The following is a 23,530-nucleotide window of genomic DNA, read 5'->3' as shown; positions in this document are numbered from 1 at the left end:
TGGCAGAGCGGGGTCCTATGTTTTCTTGGTAAGTCATCTTTCCCTGTCATGACACTGGAGTACTTTGTCATGAGGTACCTAGAGGATCGAGTTTTCAATCATGAATATACAATGTTTATCTTTCCCAACTTATCAAAATCCAAACACTCAAGATACTTCTTGTTTCTGAGAGTTCACATTCTTCACCTAGAATCTTCAAAAGCCTTAATACAAAGATAAAGGGCTCAGCGGTCCGCTCTGGATTCAAAGAACAGTCTTCACTCCTTCTTCTTGCTTTGATTGAAGACAATCAGCAGCTCACCACAGTCCAGACACAATCAGTCTTGCAAAACAATTTGTTAGATACCGTCTCTTCCTCAGATTAAAGAAGTCAGAGCTCCTCATGTTTCTAAGACACTGAATTCCAAGGCCCAGATTCAGGGAGAGTAGAAAGAAAAAATGGAGGGAGGAAGAAGGGGTCAAATTTGATTTGGAAGGTTCTATCTACTACTTAATTCCTCTTTTGACCCTTCATGTCTTTTAGGAAACAAGACTAGCTTTTTGCTATGGGTATATATTTTCCCATCTAGAAAAGTCTCCATGTAAAGGGGACCTAATCTTCACTGACTTTTTGGCAGCAGGAATTAAAGTGAGCAGAGACCCTGGTCACCTGTTCAGTTATCAGCTGCTTATAATCTAGAGTCTGGATCTGAGGGACCCAGAGGGTAAAGGGCTGGTCTGGGTTGGGACCCCTGGGCCATGGAATACTGGGTGGAGGTGGACTTACCCCTGCCAGTTCTCGTGGAAAAGGAGGAAGCTGGGCTTCAGGAGCGCTGGCTGAAGCGCTAGCAGGGGCAGGAGGCTCTAGAGCATGCTCACCAGCTGACTCAGGGTGACCTGTGCCATGGTGGGGAGCCTCAGCCTCCCCCCGAGGCTCCTCTCCCGAATCCGACAAGTCTTTTTGCTCTGCAGAGGACTGGGAGCAAAAAAGACAATTTTCCTTCAATGTAAACAAAGGCTGCAACATGGGACAGGAAACAGGGACAGGGATCGAAGGGCTAGAGATGGCTCAACTTTCATCAGTTCCTGCCCAGGAAGATGAGCTAAGAAAGCTGGCAGAAAGTGAAATCAACATGGATTTGCTGCTGTGTGACTGCAGGTTGCTTAGGGTATGCAGGAGGCTTCATTTTCAGAAAGGAGGTCTGGAATGGAGCTACTCTGCTTATGTGCTGTGAGTGAGGAGAAATACTCCTGGTCACGACAATGAGGGCAGTGCCTCTATCAGCAGGGAGCAGGGGTGGTTACAGGTTAATAACACATCTCCTCAAAGATACTGATGAGGGGAGCTGCCCTCAGTACCATTTCTGTCTGCTAGGAAAGTGGGGAAGTAGACCTTGGACACCACACAGCTACAGAATGGGGCATCCAGGGTCAAAGGCTTCTGCATCTCACTCTAGTTCTTCTAGCACTTTTCAACTTGTTCTGGTTAAACCTGAGATAAAGAGCTTTCACCTCTCAGTGAGTGCAGTTGTGGGGTGACAAAACAAGCTGGCAGAGACATGGAGAGCTGGTTTCGTATTGGTGGGAGGGTGGGAGTTTAGCTGGAAGAGCAAGCCCTTTAACCTGGGATTTCCCCAGGCTGAACACCTTGGGCAGGGGCTTACTTGGGAAACAGCCAGGATAAGAGAAAGCTGACTCCAGAAGTCTTCGTCCTTGAAAGCACAACACTGCTGGCATTCTTTGAGCTTATTCTTGGGCTTCCGGGGGATAAGGGGGAGGCAAGGTACTGTGGACTGAGAGCTCTGTGGCCAACTCTTTTCTTGAGAAATGGGTTATAAGGCTGGTGTCTGGAACAGATGGGTTCTGATCCCCAAACCTCCTACTTGGCATCACCCACAACACGAAGCCATTTCTCTCAATTTGTCAACTAAATGACCACATAACTACCCTGCTTCCCTACAGACCCTGCTGCATTTCTTCTGAGTGTGAAGTGACTGAGACCTCTTTAAATAGGATGTGTGTGTGTGTGTGGGGGGCTATTTCTTAACAATGAGAGCTTGTCGGATGAAAAGAACTATATAAAGACGATTTAAGGTAACTTTCAAACATTCTTAGGAAAGCAATAGCAATACAATGTTAACTCATATGTACATCTACAAAGTCACCAGGATCAACTCTTCCTATCCAGGGGGGACCCACTGACACAAAGGCCTTCCTTCGCACGCTGTTCCTTCAACCTGTCTAGGGCATTAAGATAGGTTTGTGCACTAGTTGGCTGCTACTTTATGGGTAGTTTTAATACCTGACAAGTGAAAAACCAGAGGTCTATGGGAAACTGCCTATCTCTAATTAGAACCACTTGGATGTTTTTCTAAATCCTTGCTTCTAGAACATACATGTTCAAAAGCCCTCATGGCATGGTGGACTCAAGATGAAAAGTCTAAATTAGAGGACCAAAAAGGAATACAAATGCTATTCCAGCATTTTCTCCTTGGGTCTGAGTGCTTCTGTTGACAAGAAAAGTTAGCTCTGGAACCAAGATAGGGCCTATAGTTTTTCAACATGCTTGTTAAAACCAGACTTCACATCCAGACCCTAGATTATACAACCTAAAATATATATGGCTGACAAAAATAACAAAACAAAAATGTGCACACAGGCCTGACCAGGTGGTGGCACAGTGGATAGAGCGTCAGACTGGGATGCAGAGGACCCAGGTTCGAGACCCTGAGGTCACCAGCTTGAGTGTGGGCTCATCTGGTTTGAGCAAGGCTTACCAGCTTGAGCCCAAGGTCGCTGGCTCGAGCAAGGGGTCACTTGGTCTGCTGAAGGCCCCCCTCCCATCAAGGCCCACATGAAAAATCAGTCAATGAACAACTAAGAATTGATATGTTTCTCATCTCTCTCCCTTCCTGTCTGTCTGTCCCTATCTATCCCTCTCTCTGACTCTGTCTCGGCCACAAAAAACCCCCCAAACCCCCCAAAACAACAAAACAAAAAACTGCACACAGGACACACGTGTTATACACTAACAGTAAGTTTCAAAATGAGGTCTAAACATACTACACAGCGTTTACAGCAACAAGGGGCTTTCTACTCTTGAGCATTTCTGTAACTGTTTTTCTGTCTTTCTAACTAACTGGCACTATCCTGCCAGTGCAACCTCAAAGCTAACAAATGTTAACAAATGTTTGGAAGATAAACTGAAAGAAACATTTGATCATCACAAACAGAAAGACAATTTATTAGGAGATTCAAAATCTCTTCCCACTAAAAAGAAAAAAAACCTGTCTCTATTCAAGGCAGTTTCCATGTATAAGATGCAACTTTTCTCAAAAAATTTGGGGTCTAAAAACTAGGTGCATCTTACTCAGTGGTTGTAGATTTTTCACTTGCATTTCCCACTTTTTTTTTTTTTTTTTTATTTATTCATTTTAGAGAGGAGAGAGAGAGAGAGAGGAGAGAGAGACAGGGGGGAGGAGCTGGAAGCATCAACTCCCATATGTGCCTGACCAAGCAAGCCCAGGGTTTGGAACCGGCGACCTCAGCATTTCCAGGTCGACGCTTTATCCACTGCGCCACCACAGGTCGCATTTCCCACTTTTTTGTGCTTGTTTTTGTGCTCATTGTTGAAGACAGTGATTCATCATCAGACACAGATGAGGACAAGCTAATGGATGGGAGTTTTGATAGTGATGAGGAGTTGTATGAATTTTATGAAGAATAAAACTTGAATTAAATAACTTTATGTAATACAATTCTTTTCAAAATTTGGGCCCCAAAATTAAAGTGCGTTTTATATACGGGAGCGTCTTATACATGGGGAAATACGGTAATATACGATTTCGTTTTTTGCTTTAAAAACACAAATGCATGTAAATATGAGCATTTTAGGAAGGGCGCCACCTTGAGGAAGCCTGGAGACAAGGAAGGAAGTAAAGGCAATTCCTGTGTACTAGGACTGGAGTTCAGACTGTGGGACAGATGATGGGAGGATAAGAGGATTTGACAAATTGACCTGAGATGCCACCAGCAGGCACTAACAACAATTCATAGTTTACTATGAACACATGGACCATCAATGAAACTGACTGGTGTGGCTTTACCGCCAAATAAACAAACAAACAAACAAACAAAACACCTAGGCTGGCAGCTTAATCTTTTTCCCTCCAATTTCAAATCTTTTTATTCTTTTTAAGATTTTATTCATTCATCTTAGAGAGGGGAGAAAGAGAGAGAAGGGGAGGAGGAACAGGAAGCATCAACTCCCATATGTGCCTTGACCAGACAAGCCCAGGGCTTCAAACCGGCAACCTCAGCATTTGGGGCCATCACAGGTCAGGCCAATTTCAAATCTTTTATCTCAATTATTATTCAGTAATAATAGCTGGGCCTGTGGTGTACTCTTTTTTGAAGGGGGGGGGAACAGGGGTTCTTTTTAAAAATTTTTTCCCCTGTTGATTGGGGGGGAGGAGAAGCATTAATTTGTTGTACCACATAGTTGTTCCATGTAGTTGTGCACTGATTACTTCTCATATGTGCCCAGATTGGGATTGAACCTGTGACCTTGGTGCTCTGGGACAATGCTTTCTACTGAAACACCCAGCCAGAACCAACAAGGGCTCTTTGAAGTGCATCCCACTGGGTGGTTACAAACCATTTATTAACAAGGAAGTTAATGCTCCCTCAGTGACAGTGGGACTACTTGATCTTTGTGGATCAAGAAGTGTTTTCAAGCCCTGGCCGGTTGGCTCAGTGGTAGAGCATTGGCCTGGCGTGCGGAAGTCCCAGGTTCGATTCCCAGCCAGGGCACAGAGGAGAAGTGCCCATCTGCTTCTCCACCCCTCCCCCTCTCCTTCCTCTCTGTCTCTCTCTTCCCCTCCTGCAGCCAAGGCTCCATTGGAACAAAGATGGCCCGGGTGCTGGGGATGGCTCCATGGCCTCTGCCTCAGGCGCTAAAGTGGCTCTGGTCGCAACAGAGCGACGCCCCGGATGGGCAGAGCATCGCCCCCTGGTGGGCGTGCCGGGTGGATCCCGGTCGGGCGCATGCGGGAGTCTGTCTGACTGCCTCCCCGTTTCCAGCTTCAGAAAGATACAAAAAAAAAAAAAGTGTTTTCAAAAATAGCTTAAGGAACATACTGGTGACAAGTGGGACAATTTATATATTGGAGAGGAGACTTCTGAATTAATGATAATTTTCTTAGGGTAACAAAGGCCCTGGGGCCACGAAGAGGAACATCTCTATTCCAAAGAGTATTTAAAGAGAAACATCAGATGGGTGCAAATCATAGTTGAGTGCTTCCAGCATTTATTTATCTATCTATTTATTTATTTATTTATTACAGGGACAGAGAGAGAGTCAGAGAGAGGGATAGATAGGGACAGACAGACAGGAATGGAGAGAGATGAGAAACATCAATCATCAGTTTTTTGTTGCGACATCTTAGTTGTTCATTGATTGCTTTCTCATATGTGCCTTGACCACGGGCTTTCAGCAGACCGAGTAACCCCTTGCTTGAGCCAGTGACCTTAGGTCCAAGCTGGTGAGCTTTTTTGCTCAAGCCAGATGAGCCCGTGCTCAAGCTGGCAACCTCGGGGTGTTGAACCTGGGTCCTCCACGGCCCAGTCCGACACTCTATCCACTACGCCACCGCCTGGTCAGGCAGCTTCCAGCATTTATGACAAAGATGTTAACAGTGAAGCTGGGCAGAGAACACCCAAGAGTTCTTAGTATCATTCTTCTAACCTCTGAGAATTTGAAAATTTCAAAATAAAATGTTGAATAGAAAAAGAGGAAAAAATTTTGCTCAGAAAAAAAGCAGTGCCAATAGCTTTTCCCTAGCTCTGCTTCTGCAGCATAAGGGGATGGATGGAAAGAATGTAACTGGAAGGCTCTCAAACTCTCCTTGTCAGAAGTACTGTAGCTGCTCCTTGAGGATCTGCCCTCTGTCTTCCTTGAGATGGGAAGCCAAGGGGAAACAAAGCTAGCTGAGTTACTGTTAACTTTCTGCCTTACTCTTGAGCTGTCATAAGCAATAGAGAAAGGAAGATTCTGTGTCCATTTGGCCACTAACTACCTGACAGCTCAGAAAGAGGCCCTAAAGGATAGTCACAAAGCCTCCTCCAGCTCCTGCTGTTAAACCAGAGGTTTCCCATACCCTGTAGGTGATTTTTTTTTTTAAGAGAGAGCAAGACAGGAGGAAGGGAGAGAGATTAGAAGCATCAACTCACAGTTGCTTCACTTTAGTTTAGTTGTTCATTGATTGCTTCTCATACGTCCCTGACTGGGGAGCTCAAGTCGAGCCAGTGACCTTGGGGTTTTGAACCCAGGACCTCAGCATCCCAGGTCAATACTTTATTCACTGTGCTACCACTGGTCAGGGTCCTCTTGGTAATTTTGTGACAGAAGTGGAGAGCTCAACTCTGAGAGTTGGAGATTATTTTTAGACACCCATTAGAATTGGCTCTGAGTCAGTATTTTTTTTTTTTTTTTTACAGAGACAGAGAGAGAGAGAGGGATAGATAGGGACAGACAGACAGGAACAGAGAGATGAGAAGCATCAATCATTAGTTTTTCGTTGCGACACCTTAGTTGTTCATTGATTGCTTTCTCATATGTGCCTTGACCGCGGGCTTTCAGCGGACTGAGTAACCCCTTGCTCAAGCCAGCGACCTTAGGTCCAAGCTGGTGAGCTTTTGCTCAAACCAGATGAGCCCGCGCTCAAGCTGGCGACCTCGGGGTCTCGAACCTGGGTCCTTCCGCATCCCAGTCCGATGCTCTATCTACTGCGCCACCGCCTGGTCAGGCCCAAGTCAGTATTTTTATAAGATCTATATTTGCACATTTTAAGATAATGCTGACCATCTTCCTAGACACTCTTCTGGTTCCATGTTATCCATGTACATAATCTACATCAACTTTAGAAGGTAATACATAATACATGCAAGTTATCCTTTGAATTGCCGTACAAAGCAACAGAACCAGAAGAAAAGGGGGGTGGGAGGAGATAGAAGAGGGTAAAGGAGGAATAAATGGTGATGGATGGAGACCTGACAGGGTGAGGAAACACACAATATAATATACAGATAGTGTATTATAGAATTGTATACCTGAACCCTATAGTTTTATTAACCAATGTCAACCCAATAAATTCAGTAAGAAAGACAGACAAGACAAACAAAACCAAAGCAACAGAACCACCTCAAATGAGAAAACAGCACTGAAACAGGAATCTGCAGTATAACAGCATTTTAAATTCAGCCGAACAAATACTACATTTTAGTTTTTCATACTGTTGGTTACCCCAAAGTCCTCAGGTTTAAAGAATTACTAATTCCTATTGCTCATTTTAAACCCAGGGTCAGCAAAATTTTTCTGTCAAGGGCCAAATACTAAATATTTTTGACTTTGCAGGCCATCGGATCTGGGTCTAAATTACTTCACATAGCTGTTACAAAGTGAAATCAGCCTCAGCCACTATAATGGGAATGGGAGTGGCTGTGTGCCAATAAAATTTTAATTATAAAACTAGAGGTGGTGCCTGGGCCTTAGTTTGCTAAAAGTGATTCAAAATATTATCATAATAAAATTCAAAATTGTGGAAAACCCCGATTTAAGGGAAAATATGAGAAGTGACGTTTATATTTAAAAGAGAAATCAAATATATCCATTTCTAAAAAGCTAGAGGAAACACATCAGCCCTTCAGTGACCCTTTACCAAAGGAGAGATGATGAAAAACACAGGTAACGAAGCTATATGTATGTTTGTCAGGGCCCTGGGGAGAGTAGACAGCAGAGGTTGATGTATCTTGCAAATACCACCTGGAAAACCAAAACAAAATGGGAAGAACATTTCCTCAGGTTTTGTGATTTTTTTCTTCAGTAAAGGATTAACAATGGGAACGTTTAAGGTGAGAACAGCCTGAACACAAACCCCTCCCAATACAGAAGGCTCTACTCAGTGTGTGGAGGTGTAGATGGAGCGAGGTTGAGGGCAGCCCCCTTTCCGCCCGTACCCTCTGTGCACAAGCTCTTTTCTTGGCATAGCACTTGAAAGTATTCCGGGAAAACTGGGCTGCACAGAAAGAAAAGTCCGGCCTCTCTTCTCAGATCAAAGGATAAAGTTTACAAGCAGTAGCTGGGTTGCCAGGAGTCCCAAATTGCTAGACCAGCACCCACAACCTCAGAGCCAGCTGACTGGGGATCCGTCAGAGCACCTGGCCTGTGAATCTCTAGCCCTGAGCCAATTTTCAAATGTTTTATCAACAAGATTACAAATGGATTTCAGAACACACTTGGTCACTCAAAATCTTTCCATGGGGCCCTGGCCGGTTTGCTCAGTGGTAGAGCGTCAGCCTGGCGTGCAGGAGTCCCGGGTTCGATTCCCGGCCAGGGCACACAGGAGAAGCGCCCATCTGCTTCTCTACCCCTCCCCCTCTCCTTCATCTCTGTCTCTCTCTTCCCCTCCTGCAGCCAAGGCTCCATTGGAGCAAAGATGGCCCGGGCACTGGGGATGGCTCCTTGGCCGCTGCCTCAGGTGCTAGAATGGCTTTGGATGCAACAGAGCGACACCCCAGAGGGGCAGAATATCGCCCCCTGATGGGCATGCTGGGTGGATCCCGGTTAGGCGCATGCGGGAGTCTGACTGCCTCCCCGTTTTCAGCTTCGGAAAAAATGAAAAAAAAAAAAAATCTTTCCATGGGCATTAAATTACCTGCTGTCCTGGGCCATGGGTGGGGAGGGATCATCCATTTTTTGACAAATAGAGGGAGTGTTCATATAAACTTGGGAGGCACCACTACGGAACATCAACTAACATTGGACACAACCCCAGCCTTCCACAATGATTTGTCAGAGCGGGATATAAAACCTGTGATTTCAAAATAAATAACATGCAATGGTTGAAATGTGACTGCAGTACCAATCAGGCCTTTGACAGGCTGCCAGCTTATCACTATGAATAAGGCAAGGTACTTCAACAACAGTGTGATCAAGACATTTAAAATCCAAGAGGGGGAAGAAACCCAACAAAGAGGGATGGTAAATATACAATGCAAGCCAACTAATAATTATTCTAAAGGCACTTATGCCAAGTTGGTTGAGGGAAAATCTCCCTAATATCTTTAAATGTCCTATTATTCCCCCTTAACCATCACTGCTCTCCCTGCTCTCACCCCCAATTTTTCTCTCTCCATCCTCCATCCTTTCTTCTTCTCCTTCTACCTTTTTCGCCCACTCTTTTCTCTCCTACTAGTGTTCCTAATATACAGTAGTATTTCTAAATCAGATCATTAGAAATGACAAGAAAGCATTCTACTCTACCATTTTTTTAAAAGAAAGGTCTCTGAACCCTTTCCACACACACCTATCTCAACTTTTCCGTCAATGGTAATCTAAAACCTCTGGACCTTTTTCCTTCAAGCTCAATGTGAAGGTTTAAAGGGCAGAAGTATCCTTGGCCATGTGACCTGGGGAGAGAGATCTCTGGAAGAAAACACGTGTGAAGAGAACATACCAGCCCCTTACCTTTTGTCCTTTATCCTTCTGAAACACAAAGACAGGTGGAGCAATGGCAGGCTTTTCTGCAAAAAGAAAAATTGGTGTTTTTCCCCCCAACACTATTTCATACAGTAAACAAAGCTTAATTTGTTTGTAATAAGTTAAAAGCAAAAAACAAACCCAATATAAAACTAGTAACTCCAAAGAACATCAAATCACTTAGAAAGGTTTCTTGACATGGAGGCACGGGGCATTCAGCTTGTGACAAAGTGACACTTATCGGTAGGATATGTGAGCGTATTACACACCAATAAAAAGGTTTTAAGACTCACTTAGAAGAGGCCACCTCACTGATCAAGGGAAAATAGTGGGAGGTGGCAGCTATTCTGCACCACCAACTGTGGCTTTGAAGGAATTTAGAGAAGTCAGATCTTTATGTGGCATCTCCTGAATTTCAAGTGCAGAGACTAGTTTAAATTTTTTAGTTTTATTTTTTTCAAATCTGCAGGCCAGTTGAGGTCAGGGAAAACCAGTTTGCAACCTCTGCCCACAAGGCTCATGCTCTTTGGAGAACACTGGCCCAATATTTCACCGGGTTCTCTTTAGTGAGCAGTCATTAACAAAAAAGGAATTTATGGAGTTGTAAAAGTCTGAGAGTCATTCTTACATGGCTGCGGAAGGGAAAAAACCCTTTGGGATGTCCTGTCACATGATGGGGCCAGGACTATGCTGTCTGTTGTTCTCAGGCAACACCATTTATCTCCTATCCGGGGCAGCCAGGAAACCTCCGCCGTCAGCCAGGGGACTGTAAACGAGGACTGCCTTATTAACCCAAGGGGGAGGCCCCTACTTGTCATGGGGCCTGGGTGCAATGGCTCTGGGTGTTCTTATGAACCCTGTGGGGAACACCCAGGACCTCCTTCAGCATTCAAGGGCAGAGTGGATGGGAACCATGAATTTTGGGGAGAACCACGAATTTGGGGGCACCTGCACAGTCCTGCTGTCACAGATCCCCCAGTTATGGGAGGCTGAGATTAACCAGGAACCTACATTCACGTAGCTCTGCCTCGGCAGAACTGCTACGCAAGATGGGGACATGGTTCACAGTTCATAAGTGTGCTTGCGTGGGAAGCAGGTAAGGGTATTTGTCTACAGTGTCAGGAAAACGTCCCTGAGAAGAGGCTGCTGTGCTGAAGTCTCAAAAAGAGCCTGGTTGGGACAGTGACAGATGGCAGCCACGCCAAGGATTTGGGAAGTGTTGTAAAAGGAATGGGGAGCATGGAGGTTGGTTTAGGTTTAAAGAGATAATAGTTTGTGGTAGTTTGTGGAAGGGGACAATGCAGGGAGCCCAATGAGGAGGTGACAGCATCACCCACAATAAAAGTGGGGTAAAGGTGAAGTATAAGAAGGAAAAGGAGCAAGACTGAGACAGTCAAATGCAGAACAGATGCCAGTCTTAACTTAAGGCAATGGCCCACTGATGGTGACCATTCCCTCTGCCATGCTCAATGAAGCTGCACCATACACAAATCAGATTGACCTTGACAGTCCTCACTGTGAACAGCCCATGGTAAACATGGGTGAATGACATGTGTGAGACCAAAGTGCTAAAAGGAGGAGGGTGGAGGGATCACCATCAAGGCTTCCTAAGCAGCTATCTCCTGGCACAGTGTGTAGCTGCTCCCGGACAGATCAGAATAGATGCTTCTTTCTCTTCACAGCAGGGATCACCAGCTGATAAACTCTGTATTTATGGGTTTAGGGTCTCTTTCCCCTACTAAGATGTTAACTCTAGGCAATAAAGGACAGTAAAGAAATGCTGGAGGGACTCTGGGGATGGCAGCAGGTATCAATACATGTTTACCACAGGGAATCCCAGAGACATTCTGGTGCTATCCTATAAACCACAATCTCAGCATCAGGGGCTGGACGTCGCGGCCCCAGCCTTGCTTCTGTGTTCAATTCCTGGCTAGCAGCAAGGTGTTGAAGGGCACAGGAAGAAGCCAGGGTTTTGGCCAGCCCAGCACTCCCAAACCCCCATTTTCTTCAGGGAACCACCCTTTCCCTACCTCCATGTTTCAGATGGATCCTAACGCTGGCTTCAGGCCTGAGGAGAGTACTGCATGCCCTGATCTCAGGGGACACTGTGACGTGTAAGACCAGGCTGCTGATGGTGAATAAGACTCAGGTCCAGGACTTTTGTTGGAGCTACTGGAGGAGGGAAGCTTTTCTCTGCTGAGCTGGTGAAAGGTGACCCTAGGCTGCCAGCAGTGGCCTGTCATCACAAGGGACCTTGGACTGGAGCCAATTTAGTGGGAAGCAGGAGAGGAAACTGAACCCTACTGCTGGAGGTCCAGAGTCCAGCAGGCCCAAGCTAACCTCATCCCCAAAACTTTTCAGCTAGGTTAACTGATGCTGATTTTTGCTTAAGGCATTCTGAGCTCAATTTTTGCTCAAGGCATTCTTTTCCTTTTTTAAGACTTTATTTATTCATTTTAGAGAGAAGAGAAAAGAGAGGAGAGGGAGAGAGGGAAAGAGAGAGAGAGAGAGAGAGAGCAGGAAGTATCAACTCCCATATGTGCCTTGACCAGCAAACTGAGGGTTCCGAACCAGCAATTTCAGCATCCCAGGTTGATGCTTTACCCACTACGCCACCACAGGTCAGCTTCCCAAGGCATTCTGAGCTGATTTCTGCCCCTAGTCTCTAACAGCCTGCAGCTGAAGAGGTGGGACCTCACTGTTGCAGACTTCATTACCACTTTTCTTTCTAGAAGAAACCTTGGACTGGCCTCACAAGGAAGCAGATGCTTCTTTCTCTTCACAGCAGGGATCACCAGCTGATAAACTCTGTATTTATAGGTTTATGGTCTGTCTCCCCTACTAAGATGTCAACTCTAGGAGATCTGGAAACTGCCTGGTTCCCCCTCACTGTACAGTGGTACGAGAACAATACTTGGCACCCTGCAGGGATTCAACAAAATCTGATGAAGGGATGAGCAAGAGGAGAGGGCACTAGAGAAAATGACTGCTGGGTTAGTAAGGGAGAACTAGATGAAGAGAGAACCATCTGGATGTCAGAGAAAGGGATTTCTGATCTGCAGGCACACAGGAAGGCAACCATGGGAGGACTGGGCTGCCTGTGGGCCCGAGACAGGACAGGGCAGGACCACATGGCAGCATCTAGGTGTGAGCTGGGAGAGGTCCCATCTGAGGAGGAACAATTCTGCACTGCAACTGACATCACTCAGTAGAAGGCAGAGGGGCATTATGGAGGGTTCTGAGTTCTCCAAAGCAGCCACCCAAAGAACAGGAATATCAGGTGAGATCCAAGCAGATCTACCCTTATTAACTCCCAGCACTTGTTCCTCAAGTGACCCTTGCCACCATCATCATAGTTCAGACCTTCCTTCTCTGCCTCTACTCTTACCCTCTTAAGTCTGGCTTTTGCAAGCAGTCAGAACCACTGGTACAAAATGCATGCTTAAAACTCTGTAACACCCTCCCAGACTAGAGTTGGAGCTCTTTCAAACAGGCAACACCCTACCTGACCATCACTGTGGCACTGTCCCTTGCACACCCATGCTTCTGTCACACTCTAGACTTCTACCTGGTTTAGTCGCTCTGCCTTGAACACATTCTCACCTTCTCATTCATGCTCAAGACTCATTCATATATAGACATTATCTCCTTTAGGAAGTTTGAATTGTGGTCCCAAAGCATGCTCTGGCTTATATCCTCCAGGGATCATACAGAGGCTACTTATCAGGGAGACTGACTACAGCAAACAAAACAACTCTGTGCCCCAGCCTGCCATCCGAAGTGCATCATGAAAAATTAATTAATAAAATTTGAACTAAACCCCTTTTGTACTTCATATGTTAACAACAGCTGCTGCGTAATCACAAATATCTATAAAGCTCTTATTCTGTGCAAGACATCACAGGAAGAATGGGAACAAGAAGATGAAGGCAGAAAACTTTAATGTAAAACATCTGATTAAAAGGGAGGAGTGTGCCTGACCTGTGGTGGCGCAGTGGATAAAAAGTGTCAACCTGGAACACTGAGGTTGCCAGTACAAAACCTTGGGCTTGCCTGGTCAAGGCATATATGGGAGTTGATTCTTCCAGCTCCTTCTCCCTGCTTTCTCTTTCCCTCCCTCCCCTCTCTAGAATAAAAACAAACAAACAAACAAACAAACAAACAGGAAGGGTGTGTTTGTATGCAAGGCCTGGAGTTTGTAGCAGGTTATCTGCTCACTGGCAGCATCTACCCCTGGAACATAAGCTCTGCAAGAATGATGCCTCTGTTGGGTTCACCTCCATATCTTTAGAGCCACACATGAAACAAGCTCAACAAGCAGTTCTAGAATGAATGAAATGTCCTTCAGTGGGGCTACGACTGGGGAGGCCAAGGGTTTTAGTAGCCCACCTTGGGTCCCACTGGGACCCTCACTAAGGGTAGATTTGGCAGTCATGACAAACCCAACCACTGCACTAAAACATAGCAATGAACTTCAGTCAGTTCTTCACCAAAACCACAAAGCACCAGTTACACATATTTCATTTCCATCCACTTAGCTTAAATAGGGCCAGAAGCCCTTAAATTGCAAATTAGTACTGATGTTACAAAGTAACAATCAGCATACACTCCTTTCCAAGTAGAATAGCCCCACGCTTAAGGGAACTGCCACAGATTTTTTTTTTTTTTTTTAACAGAGACTGAGAGAGAGTCAGAGAGAGGGATAGACAGGGACAGAAAGACAGGAACAGAGAGAGATGAGAAGCATCAATCATCAGTTTTTTGTTGCGACGCCTTAGCTGTTCATTGATTGCTTTCTCATATGTGTCTTGACCGGGGGCCTTCAGCAGACAGAGTAACCCCTTGCTCAAGCCAGTGATCCTGGGCCCAAGCTGGTGAGCTTTGCTCAAACCAAATGAGCCTGTGCTCAAGCTGGCGACCTCAGGGTCTCGAATCTGGGTCCTCTGCATCCCAGTCCAACGCTCTATCCACTGTGCCACCGCCTGGTCAGGCTCACAGATGGTTTTCTTTAACTGTCCCTATCACCAAACAGCTTCTGGTTGTCAAACAATGAAGTTTCCTTCTATGATCTGCTTGAACGCCCAGCACAGCCTTTCTTTTATAAGCAAAGATAAAATCACCACCAGAAATTTCTAGAGACCCAGGTCACCATAAAGACCTAAAATATTACAACGTTAATCAAATGCAGACTATATTCCATCTACATTCTGCCAACCAGGTGTTTTTGTGTTTTGGTTTTATCAAATGCTCCCTGATCCCAAATTAGTTTATAAAAAAGCAGCCTGTCTAGAGCATTGGCTTGACACAGCAGCATAGGAAACCTGACTGACCAAATGCTGCCCAAAGTTATTCGACCAGGAACTCCCCCTTCCAAAACACCCTTGATAAAGCCTGAGAACTGTGTTCCTTGGACGACTGCGACCTACGCTGGTGTGTGCAGTGGGATGGGATTCAGAGCCCCCAAGTTGCCTCAAACAACAGCCCCACCTCTAGGTGGCATGGGCTCCACTGTCTGGGATGTGTCAGGTGTTTTGGCCCCACTGTAGCTTTCCAAGTGCCACATGCCAAGTCCAAGATGGCTACTGCTCAATTTGAACCCCTCTTGCACCCTCCTCTACATACCCCTCTCAGTTCCTGTACCTCGATAATACCAGGCCAAGCCCAACTGTGAACACAGATAACGATCACACAACCCAATGGAGCAAAATCCTGACCTCCCAACCCCCAAAACTGTGAGTGTGTGTGTGTGGTAGCTTGTTGGCCAGAGGCAGAAAGGAGTGGCCCCTGATGACATGCTGGCACACAGCACTGGCTCTCCCTTCTGTCCCCTGCCACACTCCACCTAACTGTGAGTTTCGGATACAAAATGGGACAGCTCAGCTGTGATCCCAAAGGCAGGACCTATGTCCTGAATCTGGTCTTTGCAGTCCCAGTGGTGAGCACAGACAGGTAAGCCTGAGTGCAGAAAGTTGCTCATCTCTGCTCTTATTCCAAACCTCTACCGATGTGTTGGTCCCCTCTGCACAATCACCCTAACCCCTGCTCTCAGGGCCCTGCTTCCAAAGGCACTGCTGACATGACTGCAACTGTCAGGGCTCTCTGCCCAGCCAGTCCAGCCTGGGACCTACTTCCCTAGCTACACTTCTTGCCATGTTCACAAATTCAGTTATAACATTCACTGGCAATTACAATATTCATGTAGTTGTCACTAATTGGAGTGCTCACTGTGTGCCAGGCACCATAATGGCTTCTAGTGTGATGGTGACACAGACAGACAAGGTCCCTGCCTCCCAGAACATGATGTCAGACTTTAGTTGAATATTACAACATAGGGGCCATACAGAAGGGACTCAGAGCATGAAGCTGGGGCACTCAAGCTAGTGAACCTGCAAAAAAGGAATGGCTTGGGCCTGACCAGGCAGTGGCGCAGTGGATAAAGGTGTCAGACTGGGATGCTGAGGACCCAGGTTCGAGACCCCGAGGTTGCCAGCTTGAGCGCGGGCTCATCTGGTTTGAGCAAAAGTTCACCAGCTTGGACCCAAGGTCGCTGGTTCGAGCAAGGGGTTACTCGGTCTGCTGAAGACCAGAGGTCAAGGCACATATGAGAAAGCAATCAATGAACAACTAGGGTGTTGCAATGTGCAACTAAAAACTGATGATTGATGCTTCTCATCTCTCTCTGTTCCTGTCTGTCTGTCCCTGTCTATCCCTCTCTCTGACTCCCTCTCTGTCTCTGTAAAAAATAAATAAATAAATAAATAAATAAATAATGCTTTATTAAAAAAAAAAAAAAGGAATGACTTGGGGAGAACTTCTTGGAGGAAGTGCCATTTTAGCAGTAGGACAAACAGCATTTAACCAGGTAACAAGGAATAGGGAGGAATGAGGCAACAGAGAGCAAGGAGAAACTTGAAGGTCAAGGTGGCACCAGTGGACTGACTCGACTCTCTAAAACAGATGGCAAAACAGACCACGGCAGCCCAGGGCAACAGGAATCGAGTGTGCCACTCTCCCTTTGCTAGGTCTAAGGTCTGCACATTCATGCTGGCATGGTTGTGCTCCTAGAAGGTAAGCACCAATCACTCTCAGGCAGTTCCTTTCCTGAGGAAATGAGCTGAAAGTGGCTTGAAAGACAGTGGGGGTCCCTGAGATGCAGGCTCCCTCCTCACCTAAGGGCCTGCAGGGAATGCAGGTCTTTGGGTGGGAAGGTTTTTAAGGAGGCTGTCCCTTCTCCTAAAGCAGAAACTACTGGTGCCCCAGAACCTACAGAAAGACCTCAGATGGCTTGGGTGCAAGTGTGAGAAGTGCTAAAAGCCGTACCCTACAGTCATGTCCAGTTTTGGTGTATAATGTCTTTGTCAGGAAGAGAGCTTATAAACTGCCCCCTCCAATAGTGGGTAATGAAAGTCTAAAGGAGGAAGGAGTTTTAATAGCTCCACAGTTGAGAGAATTAAAATAGTGAGCTTCCAGGTACCACCTCTATCAGTAGGCCAGGGACTGAACTCCGGAGTTTTATCTGTCTTTTCTGCTCAGAGATGGATTGGTGGCAAAAACCCTAAGGAAAGGAGTTATGTGTCTATTTTAGAAGCAGCATGGAAAAGGGATGGAGAGTCAGTCTAAGAAGGAAGACCCCGTAGGAAGAGGGTGACTGAGGAAAGGAGGCAGAGTCCTTCCTACAAGCAGGGAAAGGAGAACCAAAAACTTACCTGGACCCCAGAGGTGGCCCCAGGTAGAACAGTGTGCTTTCCAACCTCCATGGAAACAGAGGTCTTGTGATCCTGTCTTTACACTTTTTCCAGCCTCTGTCACATTATTCAGAGCAAAGACATTCCGAAATGGAGTCTCCCCAAACCCCAGGATGATGTCTTTCATGGGCCAACAGTCACTGAGCTCCCAGTATTTATGGGCTACGCAGGTGCTCAGTGCTTTATCTGCATCATCACTGTGATTCTCCACAACTACCTTAGGAGGTAAGTCATCCCAATGTCCTTATTTTACAGAACAGGAAATGAAGACTCAGGCTGAGGTGGGCTTGGGTCTCTAACAGAGGCAGTTCTGATTCTGAAGGCCAAGCAACTGAGCTACCCTGCTATCCACACAAGTGTAAAACGGAGAAGTCAAGACCCCAGTTTGCTGCCTGACTTGTGGTGGTGCAGTGGATAAAGCGTCGACCTGGAACGCTGAGGCCGCTGGTTCGAAACCCTGGGCTTCCGTGGTCAAGGCACATATGGGAGTTGAAGCTTCCTGCTCCTCCCTTCTCAATCTCTCTCTCCTTCTCTCTCTCTCTCTTCTCTAAAATGAATAAATAAATAAAAATAATTTAAAAAAAAGAAAGGCACATATGGGAGTTGATGCTTCCTGCTCCTCCCTCCTTTCCTTCTCTCTCTCTCTCTCTCTCTCTATCTCTCTCTCCCCTCTAAAATGAATAAATAAATAAAAAATAATCAATCTCTCTCTCCTCTCTAAAATGAATAAAGTCTTTAAATAAATAAATAAACTTCACCATCAAAAAAACAAAAAAATAACACCCCAGTTTGCTTTCACCCACCTTTTCTGCTCACGTGGGCCTTCAAGCTAAGAAATAGACACACTTTTCTTCTGAGAACATCAGGAATAAAGCAGCTGTTGGTTAACATGCTAAATAAACATCTATGGAAGAGTACAAATGGAACTAGAGGGCCAGCAATGAGTTTTGGGGTGGCCCCAAGGCTTTCAACAAGTAACATGACCATTTGCTTTTGTTCAAGTATGCACTTAAGCCCAGAGCTGAGCCTTTGAATCCTCAAGGAAAAACCAAGACACATTCCAAGACACACACTCAATGGTGAAACAAATATTTAACCATGTAATGCTTCTCATAACACATTCAGATTTTAAGCTGAAAACACATTCTCTCCACTCCTCCCTTTCATATAAACTTTCCATCTTCCTGCTGTGGAGGGATTAAAATACACAAATACCGAAGGCCAACCTGTCCTGTGTCAAGCTTTGGCACCCCCCTGTGGCTGCCTCCAGCCTTTGTTGCTGACAATCTCTGTTAAACTAAATTACACAGAAGAAAATATGCAGACTCAGGAAAACACACAGAGAAGGGAATCTGGATTGTCTTCCCTGTTCTGTTTATTCCCCTCCTAAATGATGGCCCAAACACCTGCCAGGGAACAGCCCCCTTGGAAAGCCACTTGGAATTCCTGTCTAAAATGTCAGCAAGGTACTTGTGTAAAATGAACTTTTATCCTGGGCTGAGATGTCTTAATCATCTTATCTGTGCAAAAAATATGAAAAGTATCTTGCCAACACAAATAACAGTATTAATATGTGGTAACTGCTTTAATCCTGTGACACCATCCTAGCCCTGCAAGTCATTTCTTTTCTCAGGAATTATTATAAACAGTTCTGGGCAGCAACATAAAGGTAAATTTGTCACTGATATGTTAACTGTTGCAAAATAATCTTTGGCGAAGAATGACACCGATCTCAATCATGCTGTTGCTAGGTGATGCCTCTCTTTATTTTTTAATTTTATTTATTTATTTATTTTTTATAGAGACAGAGAGAGTAAGTCAGAGAGAGGGATAGACAGGGACAGACAGGAACGGAGAGAGATGAGAAGCATCAATCATTAGTTTTTCGTTGCGCGTTGCAACACCTTAGTTGTTCATTGATTGCTTTCTCATACGTGTCTTGACTGTGGGCCTTCAGCAGACTGAGTAACCCCTTGCTCAAGCCAGCGACCTTGAGTTCAAGCTGGTGGGCTTTTGCTTAAACCAGATGAGCCCGCGTTCAAGCTGGCGAGCTCGGCGTCTCTAACCTGGGTCCTCTGCATCCCAGTCCGACGCTCTATCCACTGCACCACCACCTAGTCAGGCGGTGATGCCTCTCTTAATGTTAGTATACCACATGCTCAGTGGCTGCCCAGCCCAGCTAGTGGAGGGTGGTGGGCCCCTGAGTTCTTTTTTTGGGTATTCGAATATATTTCTCTTCAGGCAACTCTCAACTAGTCTCATGGAGATCATAGGTGGACAGTTTTGGGAGATGATGCTGTTTTTTTATTTTATGCATTTCCCCCCCCGAATGGTTTTTATCCTGCCATTAAATCAAAGACAGTTTTTACTGCTCTCCTCTTACTGCTAGACTCCTATACTTAGAAATGGTGAGAGGAACAAGCAACTTACAATTGTTGAATGATGTTTACTAGCCCAGTGGCAGGTGCTTAACACAACCAGTTGCATTGAATGTCATTACAACCTCCACGGCTTAGATATTAGTCTCTCTGATTTGCAAATCATGAAACAAAACTGAAAGGTGCCTTGCCTAAAGTCACAAAGCTGGTGAATGGCAGAGGAGGGAGTAGAATCCCAAGCTTGGCTTTCTTTTTTTTACAGAGACAGAGAGAGAGTCTGAGAGAGGGACAGATAGGGACAGACAGACAGAAACTGAGAGGGATGAGAAGCATCAATCATCAGTTTTTGTTGTGACACCTTAGTTGTTCATTGATTGCTTTCTCATATGTGCCTTGACTGTGGGCCTTCAGCAGACTGAGTAACCCCTTGCTAGAGCCAGCGACCTTGGGTCCAAGCTGGTTAGCGTTGCTCAAACCAGATGAGCCCGCGCTCAACCTGGCGACCTTGGCGTCTCGAACCTCGGTCCTCTACATCCCAGTCCCACGCTCTATCCACTGCACCACTGCCTGGTCAGGCCCTGGCTTTCTTTGGGAGGTAGGCCTCACATTACCCAAAACACCCTCAGGCCAAGCAGCAGTCTACCTCCAACTTATCTGCCTTGCAGCCAAATGCTCTACCCCTGCCCCACCCACCCAGACTAAACTGCTGGGGGGAAGACCTTGTATTTTGGGCATATCTGTGTTTTGACTTCAAGAGAAACCCCATAAACCTATTAAATAAATCATAGAAAGTCAGCAACTTCACCTAACACTGCTGATAAAAGCAGGAATCCAGTGTTGACAGCACTTCTGTATTCTGCCACGAGAGAGCATAACAGCACAGCTGAGGTGAAGTGAAAGTGGCCGAGGACTAGAGCCAAGTTCCAGTAGAGACAACAGAAATCCCTCACAGGAAGGAAATCTAAGGACTACAGAACTTCTGCTGAGGCTGCAGACCCAAACTGATGAAATTAGAAATATGGGCTCTGGTTTTGTGTGCATTCAAATTAGCTTCAACCATCTGTGGCTCAAGTTAACTCAGTTTTTTTGTACACTGTCCTCTGTTCAATAGGGAAGGTAGCTACCCCCAGGCAGCTGCAGAGAGGACCAAATGAAATGATGCACATGAAGTGGTTGGGAAGTGGCTGGCACACAATATGAATTTCATGTGGGCATTATTATCATTATCATAATTATACATAGAAGACTGCAAATACTTTGATGTCACTTTAAAGCATGGGCCCTCAGGCCCCCAACAATGATAAATACCTCATGTTTGATAGGGTTTGGCCCTTTCCAAGAGCTGCCCGGACAAAAACACTCAGTAGCTCAGAATCTCTCAGGCCCTTCTTTCTTTTTTTTTCTTTTTTCTTTTTTTTTTGTGACAGAGACAGAGAGAGGGACAGATAGGGGCAGACAGGAAAGGAGAGAGATGAAAAACATCAATTCTTCGTTGCAGCACCTTAGTTGTTCATTGCTTTCGTATATGTGCCTTGACTGGGCTACAGCAGACCGAGTGACCCCTTGCTAAAGCCAGCGACCTTGGGGTTTCAAACCTAGGACCTTCCCGTCCCAGTCCGACACTATCCACTGTGCCACTGCCTTGTCAGGCCTCCCAGGCCCTTCTGAAGCCAAGGGATTCACTGAAGGGAGCCCTTTTCTGGAAAGTGCCATCTAGCTGAGCCTTACTCCCAGCAGTACGATTTATTGAGCACTTGCTATGTGTCAGGCACCATGCTCAGAATGATCACAGCTCTCTAGTGGGAACAGAAAACAAGTACCCAGAGGTGTGAGAGGTAATGAAATAATTCTAGAACCAGGTACCATGAGGAAGATAAAGCAGGGGGAGGGAAAGAATGACTGGGTATAGGGTGAGTGGGTGGATAGGCCTCTCTGAGGTGTCATCTGACCCTCAGACAAAAAGGGGTAAAGGCTGAATGCACTGGGCAGAGGCCCCCAAATATAAAAGTCCTAAGGACAAAAAGAACCTGGAGGCCAATATGGCTGAGGGTTTCCACAGGGAAAGGTGGGAGATGAGGTTGGGGAGGAGGCGCTGTGGTGAGGAGCCTGGATTTCTCGTCTAAAGGGAGGCCAGTGGACAAGTCTAAGCAGGGGAGTGTCACAATCTGGTTAATATTTTTAAAAGATTCACCCTGGCAGCGGTCCTCATGTGAGTTAGAAAAGTTTTATAATAAAATATTGAGGAAGATCATCCTGGGAGTGGCAAGAAGAACAGATTTCAGGGAGGCAGGAGTAGGATGTAAGGGACTAGTGAGGAGCCTCCAGGAGTCATCCATGTGAGAAGTGGCAGTGACAAGGGCAGCTCAGGCTAGTCTTGTGGCCTTGAAGACAGGGCAAAGTGGATGGAGTAGAATATTTTGGAGATAGAGCCTACTGCTCCCTTAGGTATGGGGATAGAAGATAATTATAATCAGGCTGTGAAGGCACGTCTTGCTCTCTCAGTGGCAGATGCTGACAGCTGAAACAACTCTTGCTCCTCTCACAAGACTCCACAAGCAGGGTGCACCCCCTCCTCCAATGGCAATAATGAGTGAATAACCCAGACCCTGGACTCAGATCCCCAATGTCTTTTCTCCAATGAGCAAAACTCTCAAGAACTGTCTTCCCCACTCCCACTGTGCTATTATAGATGCAGCACAGGCATTAATTCTGAGTCAACAAATTCCCAAGATTCTGTGTGACAAACCTGAGGGAGTTTAACTTAGCCATGGTATTTTAAACTTACTGCAGAAGCAAGGCCTGCCTTCTAAACATCTGCAATTTTCTATTTTTCTTTGACAAAGTGAGAGCGAATGTAGTGCTCCACAAGTCAGTTTTCAGGAGAACAAGTTCCCATAAAGTGGATGGTACTGATCCACTGGAAAGGACAACCATGGGCTTTTCAACTCAATAGCAGGAGGATAGGCATGTTGGTACTGGCTAACTCTCCCTGCTTCAGGTCCTGTGAAATCAAATAGCCTAGACCTGGAACATCTCTGAAAGCCCTTTCCAGCTCTAACATTCTGTCAGGCTCTCACGTTGGACCTTGAAAGGTCATGAAAAACACTGTTCCTCCTTATCAATAGGGATATGAAGTCCACAATGCCTAGTTCAGTGCCAAAAGGCCACAATGGAAAAGGAAGGTCAGGTGGATGAGCCCTAAGCTCTAGTTGGCAAATAACTTATGCCTGGATAGTTTTATTTACTTTTATAACCCAGTAGTTCTCACCAGGGTGATTCTGTCCCCACTGGGAACAATGGGCAATGTTTTGGTTATCACAATGGGTAGAAAATGCTAATGGCATCTAGTAAATGGAGACCAGCAATGTTGATCAACAACATCCTACAGTGAACAGGATGTCTCCCAACTACAAAGAATGCTACACCTCAAACGTCAACTGTGTTGAGGTTTAGCAATCCTGCATTAACTATTTGAAAAAAGACTGAGTTAAATCCCTAGCTTACATTATACACCAGAGTAAGCTCCTGAAGTGTCAGACAGTACAATCCAGGGTGATCTCCAGCTTCTTTCTATGAGTTACTTCCTTTCTCTCTCCCCACTCAGTTTGTGTATTTAAATGTGTACAATGATTACAAATCACTGAGCCTCTTGGGGGCGGGGTTCAACAAAATCCCATAACCCAGGAAGTCTCAAATGGGGGAGATTCTGCCCCCAAGGGGACAGCTGACAATATCTGGAAACATTTTTCCTAGTCATTACCAGAGGTAGGTAGTACCATTGCCAGGCATCATGTGGGTAAAAGTCAGGGGGGAATGCTAAACATACTACAATGCACAGGATGGCTCCATTAACCCCTATGCCAATAATGATGAGGTGGAGAAACACAGCT

The 23,530-nt window shown here is 45.7% G+C and overlaps 1 protein-coding gene across 10 annotated transcripts in view; it reads right to left on the bottom strand.

Moving 5' to 3' along the window:
- Positions 1-23,530, bottom strand: part of RANBP3 (RAN binding protein 3) — a 63,372-nt gene that overhangs the window by 31,901 nt on the left and 7,941 nt on the right. For 7 of the 10 annotated variants that reach the window (XM_066274634.1, XM_066274642.1, XM_066274652.1 and 4 more), the window contains exons 2-3: positions 9,506-9,561; positions 767-955 (exon numbers count right to left, since the gene is read on the bottom strand). In XM_066274634.1, the coding sequence (XP_066130731.1) occupies positions 767-955; positions 9,506-9,561 (245 nt within the window). The remainder of the gene's footprint in view (positions 1-766; positions 956-9,505; positions 9,562-23,530) is intronic. The other 3 variants (XM_066274692.1, XM_066274708.1, XM_066274719.1) reach the window with 1 other exon arrangement.

This window comes from Saccopteryx bilineata, chromosome 1 (assembly GCF_036850765.1).
Source record: "Saccopteryx bilineata isolate mSacBil1 chromosome 1, mSacBil1_pri_phased_curated, whole genome shotgun sequence".
NCBI classification, from domain to species: Eukaryota; Metazoa; Chordata; class Mammalia; order Chiroptera; family Emballonuridae; genus Saccopteryx; species Saccopteryx bilineata.
This window is presented reverse-complemented; position numbering and strand designations above follow the sequence as displayed.